This window comes from Emydura macquarii, unplaced genomic scaffold (assembly GCF_026122565.2).
Source record: "Emydura macquarii macquarii isolate MOO-44397 ecotype Brisbane River unplaced genomic scaffold, CSIRO-AGI_Emac_v2 contig_1253, whole genome shotgun sequence".
NCBI classification, from domain to species: Eukaryota; Metazoa; Chordata; order Testudines; family Chelidae; genus Emydura; species Emydura macquarii.
The window spans coordinates 2,554,663-2,571,356 of record NW_027131390.1 but is presented as its reverse complement, the minus strand read 5'-3'; the positions used below and the strand labels follow the sequence as shown (position 1 = coordinate 2,571,356).

General features: G+C 37.2%; 1 protein-coding gene across 7 annotated transcripts in view; it reads left to right on the top strand.

The window, feature by feature from the left end:
- The window catches only part of KLHL13 (kelch like family member 13), a 110,610-nt gene extending 95,229 nt beyond the window's left edge, over positions 1-15,381 (top strand). For all 7 annotated transcript variants that reach the window (XM_067547997.1, XM_067548001.1, XM_067547998.1 and 4 more), the window contains 3 exons: positions 2,051-2,846; positions 7,769-7,882; positions 12,334-15,381. In XM_067547997.1, the coding sequence (XP_067404098.1) occupies positions 2,051-2,846; positions 7,769-7,882; positions 12,334-12,821 (1,398 nt within the window). In that variant the 3' untranslated portion in view covers positions 12,822-15,381. The remainder of the gene's footprint in view (positions 1-2,050; positions 2,847-7,768; positions 7,883-12,333) is intronic.
- Positions 15,382-16,694: the final 1,313 nt, after the last annotated feature.

The following is a 16,694-nucleotide window of genomic DNA, read 5'->3' as shown; positions in this document are numbered from 1 at the left end:
TTACTGTTTTTAGGCCCAGTCCCTAGTGAAGAAAAACCATCATCACCACTGCAGTTTGGCTGATTTGTGAAGTGGTCAAATGTTGTGGGGCAATGCCACACTCAGGAATGACATGCAGGTTGGTAAGGCCCCATGTGGTGAACTCAAACAAATACTGGAAGGGTAGCATATGTTTCCAACTTAAAACTTTTTACTATTTCCCAGGACACAATCTTTGAAAAAACCCGTGTTCTGTGTTTCCAAATGGGCATTGCAGTACTACCTGGCCCAATCATTCAACAATCATGAGTTGAATATCAAATATGCTTGGGTTCTTTTTCTTTGCTTTCTGGTTTCTGAGCCTTTAGGCAACACTCAGGTGATGTTGTCAAGCTTTTTCCCCTGACATAAAGATAGAAACTTAAGTTTCTTTTAAAAAAAAAAAAAAAAAAAAAAAAAAAAAGAAAAGAAAGGTGACACTATCGTGACTCTTGGAGCAGGGGCTTTAAGGAAAAAACAAATTATAGTGAGATTCACCTCACAGGGTTCTTGAATCTGGGCTCCAGCCTGAGCCTGGAAGTCTATACAGCAATTAAACACCTCCGCAGCCCAAGCTATATGAACCTAAATCAACTGGCATGGGCCAGCCACGAGTGTCCAGTGTCTGTGTACGCTAAGTCTTTCTACTCATGCTCATTATTGAAACTAAGCTTTAAAATTAACGGTTTTTTAGGTTACTTATGATTAGGCTTGGAAGAATTCAATTTTTATTTTTGATAATTTTGACAGATATCAACGTTTGTTTTAAAGTATTTTTTAGATTTTTATTTAAATATTCCCAGTTGCACAAAACTATGCGGAGGTCAGGCAGCGGGGGGGTCAGACAATCATTTAATGACAGTAGACAGCAGAGATTCAAAAAGTTAAAGCTTTATAACTGTTAAAACATAATTTGTCTACATCACATGTCAAAATATACAAAATAAATATCCTTAAATAAAACCCTAATAATTTTTTACTGCATTTTTCTTACTTTGCCTATCTGCAAATTTTGCTTTTTGTTGGAAATGTTTTTGGTCAGTTTGTGTGGGTGTGGTTGTTGGCGTGTAGATGTCGGTGTAGTAAAATCAACGTATATCAATATGTACCCATAAAAATCTAACCCTTTAGAGTTTGGTGTTATGGTGCACAAGTAATCTTTTCTATAAAGAACATACCTAAGGAATTAAAAATTCAGAGTAAAGATTAACTCTATGAAATGTGTAACCTTGGAGAGATAGGCAGTGTTTCCTTCAAACACTTTCTGATTTTGCTATTATTAACTTTGATGAGGAAACTTTGAACTTTGGACATTTCTGTAATTTAGGAGAGGTTAACCTGTCTAATCGCTAAATACTTAACTATTATTTTCCCGCTCTTGTTTTGTATAAGATTACCATCATGTATGTACAAGTGAATGTTTCTTAGGGAACGTCTTGCATCGTAAAAAAATTATGCAATGTGGGTACTGTTTTTGGAGTGTGAGTTAGGTGTAGAGGAGAGTAGTCACAGAATAGTATGGTTCATTTTGTAGTCAAAAAATTAATATGGAGGGTCCTCGTGTAGCTGTTCTGAGCATAGGAATGTGTTAGGAATTTGAGATCAAACCCCAGTTCACGTGATTCACTTTGACTGAGCTATGCATATCTCCTCTTATAACACTTTCCCCATTCCAAACTTACAAGGATGTTTGCAGACCACTTTGAAGATAAACCTTTTTATTGCTATGTGTCATCATTTTATGATAGCAGATCTGACTTATAATTAATGTATGCCATCTGTTCTCCACTAGTCTCATTTATTTCTTCAAAACAACAAATATCTTACTGGGTCTCTTCTTACAATCATGAATATACACATCTGACTGAATATTAATTTGCTCATATGCGTAAATCACCGTGAGTATTGCAAAATGATGCGAATCTTGCTGTTTCCATAGTATTCATTAAATTGTGTATCATCTTAATGTGGCTAAATAAACAGAAAATTAGGGAAAAAAGTGTTTTAATTCCTCTTTCTATTCACTTGATAGGTTTCTTTAGACAATTGTGTTGAGGTTGGGCGGATTGCCAATACGTACAATCTCACAGAAGTGGATAAATACGTTAATAATTTCATCCTGAAGAACTTCCCCGCGTTATTAAGTACTGGTGAGTTTGTGAAACTCCCCTTTGAACGTCTTGCCTTCGTGCTTTCAAGTAATAGCCTTAAGCACTGCACGGAACTCGAACTCTTCAAGGCTGCTTGTCGCTGGCTCCGGTACGAGGAGCCTCGAATGGAATATGCTGCAAAACTAATGAAGAACATCAGGTTTCCGCTAATGACACCACAGGATCTTATTAATTATGTACAAACAGTGGATTTCATGAGAACTGACAATACATGTGTGAATTTGCTTTTGGAAGCCAGCAATTACCAAATGATGCCGTACATGCAGCCAGTCATGCAGTCAGAGAGAACTGCCATTCGATCAGACAGTACTCACTTAGTAACTTTGGGGGGAGTGTTAAGGCAGCAACTGGTTGTCAGCAAAGAATTACGGATGTATGATGAAAAGGCACATGAATGGAAATCATTAGCTCCCATGGATGCGCCAAGATACCAGCATGGCATTGCTGTGATTGGAAACTTCCTTTATGTAGTTGGTGGACAGAGCAATTATGACACGAAAGGGAAAACAGCAGTTGACACAGTCTTCAGATTTGATCCTCGCTATAATAAGTGGATGCAAGTTGCATCTTTAAATGAAAAGCGTACCTTCTTCCACCTAAGTGCCCTCAAAGGACATTTGTATGCAGTTGGTGGTCGAAATGCAGCGGGTGAACTAGGTAAGTGTGTTTTTATTTTGAATGTATATGAATTTTTTTCTTTTCAAGTCTTAAAATTACGCTGTTATGCGAAAAGGGGGAGAAAAACAAGTAACTTAATTTGTTTTCAAATTATTTCTTTCCAGCAGCATCTATAGAGATTAATTTGGACACTATCAGTGAATTTTAGGTACACTTTTGTGAAGAAAGTTCAAAGTACACTTACCTTGTAGAATAAAGTGACACATTGCTGTCTGATTTACATATGTAATATCCAGTGTTTTCATCTCTAGCCATCAAACTATTTTTTAAAAAAATGCTCACTGCCATTACTTTAAATGCTTGTGGATGCTTATACTGGGTTTTGCACAGTTCCTTTGGAAGGAACTGTACATGTGACCTAAAGAAATGTTTGCATGCAAATAGATTAACCTTTTCTAGTTCTGCCCCCATATAACAGTTGCTTTTCAAACCCCTCATGATTTAGTAATCTTGTATATCATGTAGCCAAAATAATTTAACACATTTTTATTTAGATAAGGATATGGCTTGTTCTTGAGGGAAACCAGTGCAGTTGCTTGCAAATGGTGTGACTTTCTTATAGTAGTTGTAATAGTCAGTTTTGGAATATCAGTTTTACACGTTTGTTGCTTAAAGGCAGGATGATAATTTATCCGTGAGACTAACACTGTTTTGAAATACTCCACTTGTTTGTTACTTGCTGTTTCCCATATCTCTGTACCTCATGGCTATGTCTTAGACCCTGTCTACACTTACCTCTGAGATTCGGCAGCAGTCGATGGGAGTTACGCAAGCTATGCAAAAAACAATACAGTTGCATCATTTCAGACTGTCCCACGTGTGCCTTTCAAAGTACTTATTCCTTTAATTCTGTCAAAAAGATACATTAATATTCTGGGCTGTTTTATGTGGTATATATGTGGTCAAAAGTCCCTCTGTTCCAATATAACAAAACTTGATGGGGTCACTCAAGCTTTTGATGGCAAAGGAAACCTTATCAACCTATTTATAATGTACCAGATTAGGTACGAAATTACCTTCAAGAGATGCTCTCTCATGTATGCTATGCCCTATATCTATTTTAAAAAGACTGTCATTTTACTAGGGGTTTTTGATAGGATTTTTTTTTAAAGAGTTGGTCCTTTTTTTTTACATCTTTTAAATACTATGTGCTATAATTTTTTCTAAAATATTTTTTCAGATGCCTTATATGAGTCTTGTTATCTAGGGAGAAATTGACACTCATCTAAAAAAAAGTGTGTTGGAATTGGAAAAGGTCCAGAAAAGGGCAACAAAAATTATTAGGGGTATGGAAAAGCTTCCATATGAGGAGAGATTAATAAGACTAAGACTTTTCAGCTTGGAAAAAGAGATGACTAAGGGGGGAGATATGATAGAGGTCTATAAAATCATGACTGGTGTGGAGAAAGTAAATAAGTGTTATTTACCCCTTCTCATAACATAAGAGCTAAATTAGCTCACAAATTATACAGTAGACTCTCAGAATTACGAACGCCTCGGGAATGTTTGTAATGCTAAAGAGAACTTAAGGTTGTTCTTTCAAAAGTTTACAACTGAACATTTACTTAATACAGCTTTGAAACTTTACTATGCGAAAGAAAAATGCTGCTTTTAACCATCTTAATTTAAATTAAGCAAACACAGAAACAGTTCCTTTACCATGTCAAATTTTTTTAGACTTTCCCTTTATTTTTTAGTAGTTTACATTTAACACTATACTGTATTAGCTTTTTTTCTTTGTATTTGCTGCTATCTGATTGTGTATTTCTGGTTTCAAATGAGGTGTGTGTTTGACTGGTCAGTTGGTAACTCTGGGGTTCATAACTCTGAGGTTCTACTGTACCTGTAATTCAAGTGCAGAGCTTGTTGTGAAAGAAATGGAAGTAGGATGGATTTTGTCTTTTTCTGTTGCACAGCAATGACTTGGGCTATGGAGTTGTCAGATCTCTCAAATAATGCAGAGTTCAGCTGGCCAGTGCTTGGATGGGAAGCATCCAAGGAAAATCCAGGGTGCAACTGGAAACAGGGACTCGTCTGAGTACTTGAGTACTTTCCTTCTGAGTTCCTGCTGAATCAGTTGTTCAGCTCACTGTTCAGGGTATCGTGTTTTTGGAAGTGTCATCAATCTTCAGGTATTAATTAATTTTTTTCTTGCTGCACTCTGTGCTTAGCCTATGGGTGTGGGTGGAGTGAGAATGAGATCCCTTTTCGCTAGATTCCCCTTGCTAAAGTGCAATTTGGAATTACTTTCAAATGCGGAATTACTTCTATAGCTATATCTTGTCCTTGAAAATTGTCCCTTAGGATTTTTTCTGACAGTTGAAAAGAACGTGTGTGCTAGTTTAAAAAAATATAGTCCTCTTATAGTCCTTGTGTCATGGTACTGAAGTATTCAGTCATAGAACAGAATCCTGTAAGCACTGCAACTGTCATACCTTTTAGAATACCAAGATTCTCACCCTTTCAAGTTCATATGCTGATGGTTTGAGGTGACAGACTTTAAAACTATCACTGTTTCATCAAACCAGTTTGGGATTTTCAGTACTTGTTTTAAGAATGAATAAAAGCAAGTCCTGAACTAGTGTAATGTTTAATCTCTGAAAACTGAAGGCATTTGTAGTCCTTGTGTATGAAATGTGGTGATTCGATCTCTGAAAATAGAGTTTACTAACAAGAGAACCATACTACGATCCTTGAACTGATGATTTAAAATAAGGGAGTTTAATTTGCCTTCAAGACAATAGCAGCTTTAACATTATAGGTTGCTGCACTATGAATTGTAGTCAAACGATATTATACATAAATGTAGCTCCCTTTTAAGCTGCTATTCTGAATATCTCATTCACATCCATTTTCCAGGGCCATCTCTGTGCCTTTCATAAGTCCCCTAAATCTGGAACTCCCTTTCTGACCCGATCCTGTTTCCAAATACCTCCTCTAAATTCTTCACCAAGGAAACTTAGTGTGGTTTCTTTTTAAATGATAGTACTATTCTCAGATGCATGCATTACTTTCACAAGCAACCACATGTTTGTATTTTTGCCATTGTCCTCTTACAATTTGACTACTCCTTTACTCAGCAGGGCAGCTTGATTTATATCAGTGATTAAATTCAGCAGCAGGAAATGTTGATATCAATAATCAATTTTAATCTTGTTTTTCATTTGTGCTTTTTAGCTATTTTCCTAGAGAGAGGTTGATTCCCATTGTTCGGTTTAATTTGGTATTATTTTTTGCTAGCCAGGAGGATACGCTACATCTATACACATTTATGTAAACATTGTATAACTTAATATATACTTACTCAAATTCTTACTTTTTAGTTTTTATTAGAAGTAATTTACTTTTTTATTAGAAAATAGTAAATTATGCATTTCTTATTTACTAGATTAATTTTTTTACTTGTGATTTGTGTCAAGCTGCATAATGGAAATTGGAATTCAATTAAAATGCACAAAAATAATTTTAAAGAAGTTTATTAGTTAAATAAAATTATCTTAAATGTGCTATATACAAAGGGGAAAAGTGAGTTTATAAAAACATGTTTTGCCTTTAAAACTAGTTTGTTTATTAAACAAGGAAAATATTTTCAATAATTAGTGAATTGATGTGATTGTTTATGGTCACCATGTCGTTCAAGATTTTAGAACTAATAGATCTCATCCTCTGTCACCTTATTTTTATTGAAAGAGTGTAAGAGGAAAACAAGCTTTCCTGATTTTTTTTACCTCCCATTTGGTTCTCAACTCTGAATGCTGATCATTTAACTGAACTAGTTCAATAAACTGAAATGAAGCAAATATTTTCTCTGTACCTGCAGGAGAGGCTGCTGCTGTCGTCAAAAGCTGGTTTATTGCTTCAGCAGATCCTGATTTCAGGTGCTTAACCAGTGACTTCCACCAGTTCAGTTGTTTGAAGATTCTTTAAAACTTCAGCAGCAAACGTTCTTCTTGAATATTATTAAGTTTAGGCCTTAACATAGCTGGTCATAGTTTTAATTTTAAATACATTTTCCTTTTAAAAATAAACCTATTTAAACAACTTTAAAAGAAATTTTAAATCACTGATTTTTATCTACCTTGGTCTGCAGTCCTGCAAACAAAATTGCATGAAAGAGCTCTCCTACCACACAGAGCTGCCTTTAGATCAGGCCCTACCCAGTTTTCTTTGCAGGCCTTGATCCTGGAAGCAATTTGGGTTAGACCTCTATCTGTTTTTGTGAAGTGCCATGCACTTCTGTGGTGTTGTATGAGTAGTAAAGAGAAATCACTGCAAAAGGTGGTATTACATACCAAATCAAGAATTCATGTGTCGGGTGACCTTTCAGGAGATCTTTGGGTGGCATAGTGGGCTTGTAATGCAGTCAGAAAAAAACCAAGCTGGTCTGTATCCATATATGCATGGGTGGGATGCTTTTAAAGAAATGTGACTGCCACAGGTCCTTCCAATTCCCTAATGCGTTCATCCTCTTGGATATGTTTAAAGTTTGTTCCATGTCAATTTTCACCAGACATTGGAGAGGTTGTATGAGAAGGAGGAATAGAAAAGCAGATAACTAATTTTATTTTCACTTTTTATGAGCACACCACTATGTATACAGAGCAAGATAAATGAAAGCTACGACAAGCTAAGCAGCAACTGTACTGAATGCAAATCAGGGGAAACAATTGGACAAGAGTTTTTTCTTCTGCACCTGTGGGACAGAAATCTTATAGGATATTCAGGGATGTCTTTAACTACACAGAGTATCAGAACATACCTCTGAAACTTTCTTATATAAATCACATATTTTTCACTGGTGTATTGTCTATTTATGAATGTATTAATTTCACCACTACTGCACTTAAAATCAAATGACCATACCTAATTCAAGGACTCTTGTTTTTGTTGTTTTTGAACAGCCACAGTGGAGTGTTACAATCCAAGAATGAATGAATGGAGCTATGTTGCAAAAATGAATGAGCCCCACTACGGCCATGCTGGAACTGTCTATGGGGGATTAATGTATATTTCAGGTAAATCGTTCTTATAAGTTTATGAACCAAATCCACTGCACATGAGGCATATTGGCTAGATATTTTTTCTTACTCAAAGGTTCTGAGCCCAACTTGCTTGTTGAAAGAAATGTGACTTTTTATACATTTTAATAAAACCCTTAAAAATAAAATTAAGAAAACAGATCACCAAAGCTTAACCTACTATTAATTGTTAAACTAAACTAACAGTAAAGCACTATAACTGTCAAATCCAGGGCAAATCAAGCATCGGTCTATCAATATGGTTGTAATTCCCATCTAAAGAATTTTGACCAAAGGCAATAAAATCTATAATTGCTTAATACTAAAACCAAATTATTATCGACCCACAATCTCAAAGCCAATTATAAAGCTTCCTTCTTGGATTTCGGTGTGAAGGCTAATCCTTCCCACCCATCTCTCCTCCCCCAGAGATTATATAATACAGACTTGAACAGACAGTTCATGATAAGCAGTCATTTAACAACTTGTATTTTCCTGAAACTACTGGTGACAATCTCAAGTCTTTCAGGATTTTTAAACATAGACCACACAACATGCTCTGAGTATCTCTGAGACTTTAGAGCTGTTTATACCTGGAAAAATGTTCTTTCAGGGTCCCTCCTTGTCTGAACTTCATGAGTGCTCACATAGGTACACATCCACACCTTCACGTCCACACTCTAAAAATAAAAAGGCTAAATAGGCTGGGATGTCTTCCAGTTAATAAAAACATGACAGACAGACAAAAAGGAAAAATAATATGTAAAATAACAATGCCTTTACAAACTCTTCAGCTCTCACAGAGTCTGATAGAGTAAAAGCTAGAATTGTAGTCAAGGAACCAGATGGTGGTGATGTGCTGGCACAGCAATGCTTGCTTGTGGACTTCCTCCTTCAGGTACAGGCAAAGACTAGAGAAGGCTGTAATAGCCTGGTAATTGATGTGACTTCCTTTCTCCAAGATGATCAATCTTGGGGATTTTGGTAGGTCAATCTTCTCTCAGGTGATTCGTAACCTGAAAAGGCAAGGCTTCTGAGTCTTACCCTTGATTCTTAGTTTGTTAACTTTGATTACTCAGCCTTGGACTACCTACATTGGAACCATGTAGCTTAGTCCAATCAGGAACAAATTTGGTCATCTGTATCAAGCGTCAATATAGAAAAGACCTACTTAAATCAGCCATTTTAAAAATAGTCAGTGTTTTGCATACCAGAGAGAGACTTAGTCTCTCATCTCCATCCCACCCCCCAAATGTAAAAAAGATCTTGGTACATGATGAGACCATTTTTTAGGAAGCTGGCATGAAAGACCTTAAGATGTTATTAAATCACCAGTTTGCAATAAGTTCAATATAAAATCCTATAAATGTAGCTTATTGGAAAAAATCCTAGTAACAAAACTAGTTGCTCCATAATCATTTATCAGCAAAATTTGAAATAAATCCAAATTTATTATCAGTTTCATCATCTTCAGTTTCTTTTTTCCTCTTTCTTTTTGACCTTCCCATTGTAGAACTAGGCTATTGGTCAAACAGCTTATCTTTTGATCTCTTCATTTTGATAGAGAAAAATTACTTTCTTATCAAAATGAAACCCATTTGAAATATAAAACTCTACATTTTATATAAGGTCTATATTCCCAAATTCCCTAGCTAAACCAGGATATCTTCAATTATCTGAAACTCAAAAAAGAGTCCTACAAAAAGTGGAAACTAGGTCAAATTACAAAGGATGACAATAAACAACACAGGTATATAGGGACAAAATTAGAAAGGCCAAGGTACAAAATGAGATTAAAGTAGCTAGAGACATAAAGATAGTGGAGCAAATAGTTAAGCAATCAGTTTGCAAACACATAGAAGATAATAAGGTGATAAGTAACAATCAGCATGGATTTGTCAAGAACAAATCATGGCAGACCAATCTAATAGCTTTCTTTGACAGGGTAACAAGCCTTGTGGATGGGGGGAGACTGTAGATGTGGTATATCTTGGCTTTCTTAAGACTTTTGATATTGTCTCGCAAGACCTTCTTATAAACAAACTAGGGAAATACAACCTAGATAGAGCTATTATAAGGTGGGTACATAACTGGTTGGAAAACCCTTCCCAGAGAGTTCACAGTCAAGCTGGAAGGGCATATCAAGTGGTTCTGCATGGACCATTTTTGGGTCCGGTTGTGTTAAATTTCTTCATCAATGATTTAGATAATGGCATAGAGGGTACACTTATAAAGTTTACAGATGGTACCAAGCTTGGAGGGGTTGCAAGTGCTTTGGAAGATAAGATTAAAATTCAAAATGATCTGCACAAACTGGAGAAATGGTCTGAAATAAATAGAATGAAATTCAGTAAGGATAAATGCAAAGTGCTCCAATTAGAAAGGAACAGTCAGTTGCACACATACAAAATGGGAAATGACTGCCTAGGAAGGAATATTGCAGGAAGGGATCTGGGGATCATACTGGATCACAAGCTAAATATGAGTCAGTAGCATCACACTTGCAAAAAAAGCAAACATCTTTCTGGGATGTATTAGCAGGAGTGTTGTAAGCAAGAAACGAGAAGTATTTCTTCTGCTCTACTCCCTGCTGATTAGGCCTCATCTGGAGTATCGTGTCCAGTTCTGGGTGCCACATTTCAGGAAAGAGGTGGACAAATTGGAGAAAGTCCAGAGAAGAGCAACAAAAATGATTAAAGGTCTAGAAAATACAGTCTATGAGGGAAGATTGAAAAAATTAGGTTTGTTTAGTCTGGAGAAGAGAGAACTGAGAGGGGACATAAGTTTTCCAGTTCATAAAAGGTTGTTACAAAGAGGAGACAGAAAAATTGGTCTCGTTAACCTCTGCGGATAGGGCAAGAGGCAATGCTTAAATTGCAGCAAGGGTGGTTTAGGTTGCACATTAGGAAAATCTTCCAAACTGTTGGTAGTTAAGCACTGTAATAAATTGCCTAGGGAGGTCGTGGCATCTCTGTCACTGGAGATTTTTAAGAGCAGGTTGGACAGACACTGGTCATGTATGGTCTAAGCATTACTTCTGCCTTGAGGGGACTGGACTAGAAGACCTCCAGTCCTATGATTCTGTGAAATAAGCTATTCCTCTCACAGAAGTGATTTAACTCCCTGTTGCTCATTTACTTTATGGAGCATTTGTTCTTGGAGTCATTGATAGGGACTGTCACTGAATGGAGGGAGCAAAAGCTTGCTATCAAGACACATTCCTGTAACTTTACTGACATTGATAAGCCTCTCTAATGGTGGTTAAAGAAAAAGAACTATGTTAACGAACAGCTATGTCTAAGGAAGCTTGAGGTTAGTCACTCAGGATCACTGGCCTACTTTCAAACTAAATTTTACAAACTTGTGTAAATGTCCCATTTACGCTTTCCTTTGTTGGAAGCAATCAAGTTGCCACTGAAATCTACGCTGTATGAGAGGATATCAGAGTTGCCCTTTAACATCAGCTAAAGTGGCAGTAGTGACACTACACTAAAGTGAGTACGTGCTGCTTGGAAATGGGTCAGATGGGAACAAAACTCTTTCCCCAGGGAGCACTATTCATTTCGTTCAAAGCCACCAGTGCTGATTCCTCAGCTGATGTCAGAGTACCTCTGGTATCCTCTTGACTGTAGATTTCAGAACTAGCTTACTCACACTTGGCCAATTGCCTGCCACTAGAGAGCAGGTAAAAGGGATACTAATTTCCACTTGTAAACAGTAGTCTGTCAGCTTGGGACCATGATCAGAGAGCATGTGTTCACTTTTCTCAGAATTGTTGCTGCTGCTTTAATTTCAGCTCTTGAAATAAATGAAAGTGCGGGAAAGTTTGATAAATCAGAAAGTGTAAAATGGGAAAGGAATGTAACTTTTCTCTCTCCTGAAAGATTCATATAAACAATGGAGAATTAGTTGAAGAGCCAAATTGTCTCTCTTAAATTCACAAGTAGAGGGGGACCTTTGCACATGTATATCTCACCCGCTCAGTTCAGAGGGAAAGCTCAGCTGTCTCTTAGGTACAGTATCCTCCTCTCTGCAGGGCCCTGCAGAATCTTCTTCATATCGTCCAAGTTCTGTGTGGGGAAAGAGTTATCTATATCCTGTCCATTCCTCACTGGTGATGTGTAATGAGGAATGGACAGGATATAGATAGAGCCATGGGAGATGCACGTTGTCCCCAGCACCATATATGGCTACATGGAGCTTATTCAGAAAAGAGAATACAACCTGGGGATATGTTATCTTGTTGATTGGGCAGCTGTATCTGGGGAGTGTCCCTACTAATGAAGATGCCATGTTGTGGAGGTGTGTGCGCTCCACAAAAATGGTCCTGGTCTCTCATATCTATATCCTTGGGGATCTTCTGGAATTAGTTGAATTACTGTTACTCTTTTGCCATGACCTGTTTGCTCCAAGTCCAATATTACTTTGCTTTATTTGTTTTTCGTTAGGCGGAATTACCCATGATACTTTCCAAAAAGAACTTATGTGCTTTGACCCCGACACAGACAAATGGACTCAGAAAGCTCCAATGACGACAGTCAGAGGTCTACACTGCATGTGTACTGTTGGAGACAAGCTTTATGTTATTGGCGGAAATCACTTTAGAGGAACAAGTGATTATGATGATGTTCTAAGCTGTGAATATTATTCACCCACCCTCGACCAGTGGACTCCAATTGCTGCTATGTTACGTGGGCAGAGTGATGTTGGGGTTGCTGTCTTCGAAAATAAAATCTATGTTGTTGGAGGGTACTCTTGGAATAATCGTTGTATGGTGGAAATAGTCCAGAAATATGACCCGGAAAAGGATGAGTGGCATAAGGTCTTTGACCTCCCGGAATCACTTGGTGGCATTCGAGCCTGCACTCTTACGGTTTTCCCGCCAGAAGACAACACAGGGTCACCTTGTAGAGAGTCACCTCTTTCGGCACCTTAAAAGAATCCTTTGACTTATGGTGTTGTGGTAATACCTTTGCACTGCATCATGGAGTGTCTCATATTCCTTCAGTAGTATCTGTTAGGCATAGCCTACAGCTATTGGTACAGTTACTGAGGGGAAAAAAGACTTTGACATTACTTGTGCTGTTTGTTTGGCCTAGAATGTTTATCGAGTGGTTAACAGAGAATAAGGAAAAATGTATTCACCAGAGCCAAATGTTTAGCAAGTGAGAAACAGGATACTGTCTATAAAATGTATGAATTAGGTACGTTTTTAATGTTGTGTATTGGATGTGAGGTACCTTACAACTTACATTAGGAAGCCCAATAAGTCAAATTGGAAGGGGTTGTAGTGAACATGTAATTATGTTCACTAAACTTTATATTTGAAAGTCTTTCTTCCTTTTATCTTTGATTACAGATTTTAAAGGGAGGCAGCCTGCACCAGTGTGAATTATGACAAAAGGTTGCCAGCAGGCCTGAGCTACCTCCCTCTTTTCACAGAGTATTTTTGACATATCTCTTTACCTGCCAGGCTGTGTGGGTGCTTTGAGAGCATATGGAGTTTCTTAGGCAGACAGGAGAAATCAAATAATAATAATTTAAAAAATATTAATATTATACAACAGGCGGACCCTGTGTAGGCCAGGGGTTTTTTAATGACATATGTTGAGGGGTTTTTCCCTGGTTCAATTAAATGACACTTCAAACAGAAGGTTTAAAATGTTTGGGTTTTTAAATTTTTGGTCCCTTCTCCCGCCTAAATCAGCTTCCACTTGTAAGGAAGCATCAGCTATTAATAAATGGGAATTCAGTACAGTTGTATGACCTATTGTGTGCCTGTACTGAATTATGTAGATAAGGGCTAGAAATGTTAATTCAAGCCACTAAATTTGACCAAATTGTTCCTTCAGATCAAATTTAATCATCTTTTCTCCTTTGCTGTTGAGATAACTTACATATTAATGTCCTCTGTGTAGCCTCAGTTAATAAGGTTATTTAGCACAAAGTGCAGCTTCAGCAGGAGAGCTGCTTTTTGCTCAGTGAACTCAGACTACCATGTTTTACCTTCTTTTGTTCAATAAAACTTTTAACTGCAATTATTCAGCCTAAGATACCTCATTAATGTTACTTGAGTTCTTCTTCTGCCTCACTGTTGCCAGGATACACATTGCGTATATCTGTGTGGGTAGATTAATTTGCTAGGAAACCAATGCACAAGTGGTCTCAAATGGGTACTTTGACCTACTTTCAAGAAACTATTTCGGCCATACTTGTCTGTTGTAATTTTAACAATGGAAAATGTGGAAATAATGTCTGAAAAATTGTGCATAGAGTGAGTTAATGTTTAAAGGTTCAGCAGGACAAATATACTATACTATAATCTTTATTGGTTCCAACATAGTAATTTGCTTCTGAATATGTTTTTTAGAAGTTCTAGTTTTAAATCAAATTAAATTAAAATGCAGGGCAAATAATCACAAATATTAGTCAGTTATGATTATCTAAACCCAGAGGCCTCATTATTATTTTGGGCTTTCCAACATAACAATCACAAGAATTTGTATTAATTGCTAGCTTTTGCAGGTGTCTGGAGATGGATGTTTATATTATTTAACTTATTTTATTATGGTATCTATTACGAGTTACAGTATAAATCTTAGTAGCATGCTCTCAGTATAAGTGTTCTTTTCCACATGTTTTGCCACTATAACAATATTAGGTTTGAACCCTGAATCTTCTAACGGCTAATGTTTGGTTTTCTCTGATGGAATTTAATTGGCCAAGTATCCTTCACTCATTCAAAGGTACTTTTATCACAGGTTTCATATTTTAATATTATTTTGCTTAAAAGCAAAGCGGTTCTTCCTAAAAATATTTCTAACTTTGAGCTAGTTATGTTTAGTTACCACAGGTGTGCCTGTATGAGAATGAAAGGTTGAATGCTCTTGGGAAATATTTAACCTATCCAAGATCAAATGAGTATAGATATAAGATATTTTGTTCCACTCATAGGAAATAGAAGATGAGAAAATATTGCTCTCACTAATGCAGGTATTTAACATACACTTTACCTATTTTTAGCTTAAATGCCAACCCTAGTGAATTGTGAAGTGAGTAAAAAAAACCCAGAGGCCTGTATCATGTTTACTTTATTTATCAGCTAGAAAGGAAATTCTCCCCCTAGAAAGAGAAACAGAAGCTCATCTTGGATGATTCAAATATGTCTTTGGTTTCTGAATCCTTACAATCCACTTCTTGAAAGTGTATCTTAGCCTTGTTGCTTTGCACTCTGAAGATGCTGATGGTGGAAAGACCCTTTGGATGATCTTTTCCAGAAGATTAGAAGAAGGAAGTCCAGCAGCTTCCCTGCCTGAGAGCAGCCACGTAACTGGAACACGGCAACTTTTTCAGCTTTAGGGATTCTCTTTAATGACAAAATGTTAGTTATAATCCTTAAATGCGACGTGCTTGTTTTGAATTTTCTGCACCAATGCTGGATGTATATGGGATAATGGATTAGATTTTTCCTTAAATAAAATGCTTCTCCTTTTGAATTTTTTCCTGTTGTTTTTATGGCTAAAGAATTCCACCACACAATGAAATAATTTCAGATTAGGTCATCAAGATTTAAGAGTAAATCTCAATGGCATCAGCAGATTGTTTTTCTTTTATAGTGCACTGTTGAATAACTTGATACTGACAACATCTTTCTTCACCATAGCCTGACAAAACCTCAATCTCTGAATCTAGAATTATGGGAATTACTTCTAGGAGAAGAATATTAACCCTCCACTTTTAACAAGGTTGCTTTTATGAAGAGATTGTGAGCCATTATGGCATTAAATGCTAACAGTTCACAGATGATGCTCCACTCCTTTACATCAGTTGTTAATAGTAACCTCTTCTGGTTGTCGCAGTACTGAAGTGAGAACAGTAGCTGAATGCAGAGTTGACCCTTACCCTGAGCAAGATGCAAGGGATGTTAAGGGGACAGCTGGAAGAGCAATGGCAATCTCCACTGTTCAAGGGCCAAAGATGTCTGCCTTTAACTGCCATTAAGGCAGTTTATAATCTCAGGATCCATCAGCTCTCCTGTCTTGGTTCTCAAACAGCATTCCTGGCAGCTGTTGCTTTTGTCCATTTACAACTGGTCTGGAGACTGTCCCTATCCTCTCAGATGCCACCTGTTTGACTTTCAGGCTTGACTACAGAAATGCACTACACTCGGGAAGACAAGAGCCTTGAAATAAATCCAGCTGTTTCAAGTTGCTGCAGCATGCCCACAACATAAGGCAACAGGAGCAGATCACCTACAGTGTTCCTGAGTTACTCATGTTCCCCATCAAATACCATATTAAAGGCAATATTCTGGCCCTAATCGTTAAAGCCATTGATAGGTGGTGCCAAGCTGTCTCAGCAGATATCTCTGTGACATGGCTTTTCCCAGTAATGGTGTTCCTTAGGAGTGATGGAACTGTCAGCTGCAAGGCTGAAACTTATGACAGCTGGAGACAGAACTTTCATTGGTTGGCTCAAAAGAGTTGCCTTTTTCAGGAAATTAGTGGCCATGAATCTCCCTGCTATTGCAGGACAAAATGCAAGCATCTTCTCTTAGTCAAAGCTTTTCCAAAGTAATATCAATATAAAATCTCCTATCTCATCTGGGAAATGGAGGAGGAAGCTCCAAAGATCAGCATTGATTTGATTGATGGGTTGGATGTTGCATTGTAGCAGCCCCAGTAAATAATTGTGGCACTATTGGGCTGGCACTGTTCTCACACGTGATGAAAATCTCTTCCACAAAGTGTACAATGTGACTGCGTGATAGACCTATAGACTTTCGTGAAGCGATACAATACCATGTTGA